This window comes from Elephantulus edwardii, unplaced genomic scaffold, assembly GCF_000299155.1.
Source record: "Elephantulus edwardii isolate Elephantulus edwardi_28Jun2011 unplaced genomic scaffold, EleEdw1.0 scaffold00424, whole genome shotgun sequence".
NCBI classification, from domain to species: Eukaryota; Metazoa; Chordata; class Mammalia; order Macroscelidea; family Macroscelididae; genus Elephantulus; species Elephantulus edwardii.
Window position 1 is genome coordinate 805,668 of NW_006400174.1, and position 8,281 is coordinate 813,948.

General features: G+C 48.3%; 1 protein-coding gene across 1 annotated transcript in view; it reads left to right on the forward strand.

The window, feature by feature from the left end:
- Positions 1 to 8,281, forward strand: part of DGCR2 (DiGeorge syndrome critical region gene 2) — a gene marked incomplete at its 3' end in the record, with an annotated part of 130,265 nt that extends 121,984 nt beyond the window's left edge. Inside the window, exons 8-10 of the mRNA XM_006902530.1 lie at positions 4,422 to 4,574; positions 5,582 to 5,818; positions 8,151 to 8,281. Coding sequence (XP_006902592.1) covers positions 4,422 to 4,574; positions 5,582 to 5,818; positions 8,151 to 8,281 — 521 coding nt within the window. The remainder of the gene's footprint in view (positions 1 to 4,421; positions 4,575 to 5,581; positions 5,819 to 8,150) is intronic.

An 8,281-nucleotide genomic window follows, 5' to 3' on the forward strand; every position in this document is an offset into this window, starting at 1 on the left:
TGACGACTGCCTCCTGGTCCAAGTATAAGTTTCGCATTAGAACGATCAAGTGTTCTGGGATTCCCATTGTTCTCAGAGTCAGCCACAGTTTGTTATGGAGAATTGGAGAATATAGTCTATGATTTTGTTCATTAAGTGCTTCAAGTTTTCTTTACTGTACAAGCAAGGTTATACCACCTGCATAATTTAGGTTATTTGTGAGTCTTCTTCCAATCCTGACACCACATTCTTCCTCATAAAATCCAGCTTCTCGAATGATTTGCTAAGTTGTTGTTAAGTGCCATCTGTCGAGTCGTAGGCAACTCATAGCAACCCTGTGAGCGAAAGTCCTCAACACTTGCGTGCGTGACTTTGATCCTTTCTCCAGGTTCATAGGGTTTCCAGAGGCAAGCTATTTACAGAAGTGGATGCCGCTCCTGCTTCCAAGCTTGTTTTAACCGGGGAGCAGACACTGTCCACCATGGGTAACGGTTATCGCATTTGACACATCAGTGTCACAGTGTTCAGCTTCACAGTGACCACTAGTTACCTCTGTATGGCAAGTGAACAACACCAGGGCTATACGACCTAGAAGAATGTTTCACCAAAAAACAATGAAAAACAGGCCTTAGGGCCACGGATTAGAGTCACCCAGCTTTGGCTGATACTTGATTTGCTAAGAGCACAGGTTAAATAGGTATGGAGAAAGGATACAGTCCTGACACACAGCCTTCCTGATTTTAAACTGTTGTTGTTAAATGCTATCAAGTTGACTGCGCTGTTTTTCTTTTGGCAGCCCATCGTATGTTCATTGCTCTCCTTCAGCATCACAGTTTAAAAGCTTCAATTTTTCTTCTATTATCCTTAGTCATTGTCCAGCTCTGATATCCAGATGGATAGCAAGTAATTGCAAAGACGATGGCCTGGACCAGGTGCACCTTAGTCTCTAGACTGACGTCGTTGCTCTTTATCACTCTACAGAAATCCCTAACAGCTGATTTTTCTAATGCAATTTGTCCTGTTTTTGGTGTTTGAGTTTTGTTTTGGGTTTGTTTTTGTTGTTGTTGTTGTTTGTTTTTTTTGTTTTGTTTTGTTTTTTCATTTCATCTTTCAATTTACTGGCTGCTGGTGCCAACCATGTTGATTGATTGTGGAACCAAGTGTTTTCATAATTCATTCTGCTAAATCTTAACAGACTAAGAAAGTCTCAGATCAACATAGTTCCAAATGCTTAACTAGCTCTATGTGTCCATGATTTCTAACATGAACAGCTACATTCTTGGCTCAGTTCTCCAATTCTTCTATGGCCCTTGGGTTCAGATTTGCTAGAAGATCTCTCAGAATGATGATGATGTAGATCTCTCTCTGGTGATGTAGAGACTGGTAAGCAGCTGGAAGGTACGTCCGAGGCAAGCAAGCTTTTCCAAAGGAAAGAAGAGCTGAGGTCCGCTGAGTAGGTAGGGTAGGGCTTGTATCCCATCCTAATCATTTCTCCTTAATACTGTAATTACTTCAACACAAAATAAAGTTAATCATTGGTTGGAGAATGATAAACCTTAGATACACAGACCAAACAAGCTGAAATTGTGAACAGTCTCAGTATCTTCTCCATCTATCATAGTGTGGTCAGGTAGCCCAGTGGTGAGAATCTTTGTCGTCTTGATGTTTAACTTCAATCCATATTGAAGACTACTGTCCTTGACCTTCTGAGCAAACTCTAGTGCTTCAGATCCTCTTGGTTTCAGCAAGCTGAGGTTGTGTCATCTTCATAACACAGGTTGTTGATGATGTTGATGTTGATCCTCATAAAATTCAGCCTCCTAAATAATCTGTTCCACATACAGATTAAAACGATATGGAGAAAGTACTTATCTCTAACATATCTCCTTTGCTAATTTTGAGCCATGCAGTGTTTCCTTGCTATGTTCTGAGGACTGTCCTGGTTTCACATGAGCACAATCAGGTGTTCTGGAATTCCCATTCCTCTCAAGACTAGCCAGTTTGTTGTGATCCACGCACTCTTGACTTAGGCAATAAAGAAGAAAATAAAAAAATAAAGCCTTTGCTTAGTCAATAAAGCAAAGATAGACATTCTTCTAGTAATCTTTGCTTTCAGTCAAGATCCATCTGACATTGATTGTGATTTCTCTAGTGCCACAGCCTATTCTAAACTCCCCTTCTATTTCTAGTTATTCTCTTTTGATGTACTGTTCTAGTCATTTTAGATAATCTTCAGTAGGATTTTGCTTGTGTATGTGTTATTAGTGCTATTCCATAATTTTTACACTGTTGGATCACCCTTTTTTGGAATGGGAACATATATGGATCTCTTCCAGTCAAGAAGTCCTCCAGACTTTTTAGCACAACCTGGTGAGCATGTCCAGAGCAGCAGCAGTTTGTTAAAATATGACAGTTGGTATTCCATCAATTCCTGGGGACTGGTGTTTTGCCAATTCCTTCACAGCAGCTTGAATTTTCTCCTTCATCACTATTGTCTTTTTTTTCCCCATTGCCTCTTGATCATAAGTTGTTTCATTAAATTCTTCTGTGTCAGCCATTTCTTTTTGGTACAGTGACTCTTCCATCTTCTTTTGATGCTTCCTGGGTCTTTCCAATATTCTGCCCATAACATCTTCTAAGTATTTATTGCACCCTGAGGCTTGAATTTGTTCTTTAGTTCTTTCACCTTAAGAAAATGCTGAGCGAGTTGTTCTTTTTGCTCTTCTAACTCCAGCTCATTGCATACTGCTTTAGAATTCTTTACTTTGTCTTCCTGAGCTCCCCTATGAAATCTTCTGTTCAGCTTCCTGTTTCCTGATTTCTTCCCTTTGCTTTGACTTCCTGGCATTCTAGTGACTTCCATCTCAGTCTTTTTCTTCCTCCTGTTTTTGCAATGTTATTTTCCATTCTTCATGGGTGATATTTTTTTTTAATTTTATTATTATTTGTGTGTGTACCGTCAAATCGGATCTGACTGGTATAGGAAGAGATTGTCCTTCCTTCTCCAGCAGAGCTTCTGGTGGATTTGAACTGCATACCTCAGGGATTGCAGTTCAGCTTCTTGCCACTAGGCCACCAGAGCTCCCTCATGGGTGATATTTTTGAGAGCGTCCCAATACTCTTCAGGTCTTCATTTATTAGTGTTCAAGATCTCAAACCTATTGTTGAGATGGCTTTTAAATTCAGGTGGGACAAACTCAAAGTCAAATTTTGGTTCTTAAGGATTTTAAATTTTATAGGTTCAGTTTGAACTTGCAAATGAGTAGTTAGTGGTCTGTTCCACAATCAGCACTTTGCCTTGCTTTCACAGCTCATACTGAGCTTTTCCAATGATTTTTTTTGCACAGATGTAATTAATCATTTCAAACTACACAAGTTTATTAGACTTTCTGTTCCATTGATTTGTACGATCTTGTGGCCGTATCACATTGTTTGGTTAATGTATTATCATTTGAGTCTTCCTACTTTGTTCATCTTTTTCAAGCCTGTGTTTGTTATTTGGGGCTCCTTGCAATTCCATTTTAATTTGAGGATCCATATTTCATTTCTTATAGGAGAGAGTTTTTCAGCATTTTATTACATTGTCTTGATCTGTAGATTGCTTTATGTAATATTTTCAGCTAGATTTGCTAGAGAAGCCAAACTAATGAAGACTTCTATAATTATACACATATGTGTATAAACGTAATATATAAAATACACTTACATATATCTATACAAATCCACCAGTAATCTCCTGTGTGATTTAAAGCCTCCCGGGAAAGACACCTTTCTCTGGGAATGAACTTTCCCTGGTAGAGATCCCTTTCCTCAGAAGGGACATCGTTTCCCCAGGAGGGATGCACCCCCACCCCCAGAATGCCCTTTCGCCCCACCCCCAAGAGGAATGCCTCTCTCTCCCTTCACCTCCAGGATGCCCTTTTCCTGGGAGGTAACTTTCCCCAAGAAGGATACTTCTAGCAGCCACGTTGCTTTGCCCCCCTCCACAGCGGTAGGGTGTGTGCCCACAGTACTTCTCTCACCCTGTGTGTTAGAAGTGCGTGTCTTTGGTCGAAAGACCCCATGTCTCAGTTCTCCAACACACTTGGGCTAGATGGTGTACAAGGACGTGCCTGAGCCAAGGGAGCAGAGGTTCCTGGGATCCGGGGCCAGCCCACACTACAGAAAGACACAGGCCTTCCCTGGAACTGTCTGTTGGCAGCATCTTTCCTAAACAGTGATTGACTTCCTTGCGTGTGGTGTTAACATCATTATTCCCAATTTTGAACTGTTTTATTGCTACCAGTCACCATGAGAGATTGTCAGGTCAGAGATCTGGGCATCACCATGCCTTCTACACATGTCCCTGCTCCTCCGCGCTAAGCAGACGGGTTCAGCCCGGTGTGCTGTTGCACTTGCCGAAGGTTCTCTAAGAGTTGGCCGTCTCCCTCTGCCCCTCACAGACGGCAGCAGTTTGTTTGACTCCATGGCCAGCGGTATGCGCCTCATCGTCAGCTGCATCTCCTCCTTCCTCATCCTGTCCCTGCTGCTCTTCATGGTCCACCGGCTCCGCCAGCGGCGCCGGGAGCGCATCGAGTCCCTCATTGGAGCAAACTGTAAGTGCCCTGTCCCCTCTTGTCCGCTCAGGGGAGTGGGCACAGGGAGGCTCAGAGGGATGGAACAGCCCCTGGGGCATGTGGGGCTGCCCTAGAGCAGCCCTTGGAGGTGGGATTCCATCCCCAGGGAGGCCAGCATTCCAGGAATGCTTACAACACGTAGGACCCTGCTCTGGGCAAACTCCCTTCTGAACAGCAGATAGTGGCTATCGGGGACAGATAGGGGACTGAGCCTGGACTGGGCCAAGGCTGTGTGTCCCTGGACACGTGCCCTCTTGTTTCCTCTGAGCCTCACAGGCTATGAAGCAGAAAGTGAGTTCCTTTCCTATGAAAGTCTGAGCACTTTGTGTAGACCAAATGCCAGGAGGCAGAGGCAGCCTCAGAGAGAGCGCAGAGATGGGGTGCTGGTAAAGCAGTGAGGAGAGAGTGGGTCACCATCCTCAAGATAGGATCAGAAGGACTGCATCCATCTCAGGAGGTCCCCTATAGTACCCACATCCCTGCAGCACTGTGTCCACCTCGGGAGATCTCTCCATATTACTCACACCTCAGTCAGGACCCTTGGAGAGGGGACTCAGGGCCAGGACCAAGCAGCCATAGTGGAAATGAGGGGTGCTGAAAGGAAATGTTGCCGATGCCTCTTCAGGTACCCTAGTTTGGTTTGAAAACCCCGTCACTGTGGTGCTCCTGAGAGGTACTCCCCAAACCTTGCCAGTGCTGACTGGGAGCAGAGGGTAGCGGTCATCGAATCAGATGGCAGGGGCCTATAACAGGAGCACTGGGGGCAGACATAAGTGTGCTCTTTCAGTAGGATGAACCAGCTTAAGGTCAGGGCGGGGGACTCAAGGACATTACAGCACTTTCTGAAGGGCAGGTCTGCATCGGGGGATACAGGCTGGTCACCTATCATATGCTGTGTCATTTGGCTGCTGCTGCCTGGGTACCAGTCCCAGGCCGGTAGGAGACACAGACATGGCTAGGTCTCACTGCCCACTTCTAATTGCCAGTGCACCACTTCAACCTTGGCCGGAGGATCCCCGGCTTCGACTATGGCCCAGATGGGTTTGGCACAGGACTCACCCCACTCCATCTTTCTGATGACGGAGAAGGTGGGACTTTCCACTTCCATGACCCCCCACCACCCTACACGGCTTACAAGTATCCCGATCTTGACCAGCCTGATGACCCACCGCCACCCTACGAAGCATCCATCAACCCAGACAGTGTCTTCTATGAACCCACAGGTACCTTCCCAGCCCCATGGAGAGTACCCAAAGCCACAGGCCCCTCTGCCTGCATGCTGGGTGTCCTGCACCCCAGAGGGCTACGAGGGCTACCCTCCCCACCCACCCTCTCTGGTTCTCCTTGTAAGGTGTTTCTGCCCCTTGTGTTATGAGCATACCCCTCCCGGCCACAGGTACCATTACCATCTCCCAAACAAAGGGCAGGGTGTGCAGCTTCCGCCTCCATTGCTGGCCGTGGTCAGAGTCCACATGAGTCTGATTCCAAAAGTGAGGGAGTCCAGTCCCCCGTCCCAGTTCTTCATCCACTTCACCAGCTGCTCGTGCATCACACGCCCCAGTCCCAACCACTCAGAGCCAATCTGGCCCTGTTAGAAAAACACCTGCCCTCAGGTGCCCTTCGCAGACACTGCCTCCATGGGTTTGTTCATTGTCTGAAACTATTCAGTGTAGATAAATCACACCCAGAAAGATACACTCAGTGAAGTCTGCCAAGGTCATGTCGTGAAACCTCCATACCCCAAAGGGCTATATTACCCTTCTGAAAGCAGATTTCCCCCACCTTATCAACCACAAAGCTCTGTCTGGGGCCCCAGCTGGTCCCTCTTAGTGTGGTCAGCTCCCACTCGTTAACCTCAGGTGCTACTGAGTCTGTGAAAGGACTAAGAACAAAGGCCACATGGCTTTCTGCAGCCTGTCTTTGAGCAGGCTCTCCCTGGCACCACAGGTACATCTCCTGTGACCAGGTTCTCCAAGGTGCCACCTGCCCTGGAACTGCTGAGGTTGCGACTGCCCTGGTTGCTCAGTCATGGTCTGGTTACCCCGTGCATCAGTGCAGGGAGCCCCAGTGGGGCCAGGGACTGCCTCTTCCTCCTCATCTTGAACACATGTCAGCTGTGCAGTCCTGGAGACATGCCCCTCAACCAGTCTCTGCAGAAGATGGGACAGAGCCCCAGTGCCTCCTGGCCACGGCCGTAGGAGCCAGAGCCCCCTGAGGTGAGAGCCGTGTGCTGACCCCTATGCTACAGAGCACTGAGGAGACCACCACACAGGCCTGGTCAGCAGGCATTGCTGTGAAGCGCAAGAAAGAGCTGGTGCTCCCATGTGGGGCTGTGTGCCTTAGTCTTTTTGCCTTTGTACTGGGAGAAATGGTTCCCCCCAGGACGGGTCTGCACAGAAAAATGCCAGCCTACCCTACAGCGTAACCCAGAATGTCCCCGCCAGTGTTCCCTTTACTTACATGCACTCATACTCCTTCACATTGTGCCTGCCCCCTGTGCGCACACCCTCCCACAGCCACACGTGCTGCAGGACCAGCACAGTCCTGTTTCTCCATTGGCCAGCACAGCTCACCTGTGGCAGTGGCGGGGGCCAGCAGGAAAGACTGGGATTTGACTCCTTCCTTTTCCTTTGGGACATAGACAAAGACACCACCCCAGATAGTTTACCAGTAAGGAGCTGGCTTCAGTGAAGGGAGAGACCCATCATAGACCCTTCTGGAGAACGAAACTTGTGCCAAATGCCCAGCTGGTTTGTATGGCTCCGCCTGCTCTGGTGGTGGTCATTGTTGATGAGTACCATCGAGCCTTAACTGACCTATTGCTGACTCTCCAGCAAGCATTCAGAGACAGTAAATCACATGGGAGGAAATATCCCATCCTTTTCCCGCAGGACAGCTGTTGGATTTAAACTATGTGCCTTTGGGTTGGCAGTGCAGCTCCTTACCACTTGGCCACCAGAGCTCTCGCCCATACATGCCACCCAGTTCTGGCCAAGGTTCTGTTCACCCTCCTGCCCCAGCCCAGGCCCCTTCTACAGGGTTTCCACACCAGCATTAACTATTGTACCCAGAGCATCCTCTGAGTTAGTTGGCTCTTATCTCTGTCTGTCTTGGTGACTCCATTGAGGTCTCTCTATTTCTCTGTCTCTCTGTCTCTGTCTCTGTCTCTCTGTGTGTGTGTGTGTGTGTGTGTGTGTGTGTGTGTGTGTGTGTGTGTGTCTGTCTGTCTGTCTGTCTGTCTGTCTGTCTGCCTCTCTCCCCGCCCCTCCCTCTTTCTGTCTCTGTCTCTCTGCAGTGGCAGGAACCATGTCCGGCCTGCTCACAGCATCCCCTGCACCTTCCACACTGGGTGTTCAGCTGAGGGCGGAGCCACATCACAGAGCTGTGCTCTACAGGGCCCACTGTGAAGCAGGCCCTCCCTGGGGTCCTCCAGCTCCCCACCTTGGCCAGCAGCAGAGGGAGCATTCAGGCAAGGCTGTCCCCAGCTTCTCCCCAGTCCAGCCTGCCTCCTAATGCAGATTGGTAGCCCACTTCTGATGCTTGTCTCCCCCTCAGAGGATGATGCCTTTGAGCCAGTGGAAGCCAGCCCATCAGCTCCAGAGGACAGCAGTGACGGGGCCGTGCCTCAGCACCCGGAGCAGCCGCTGCCATCTTCAGGGACCCCTTTGGCAGATCTGGAAGATTCC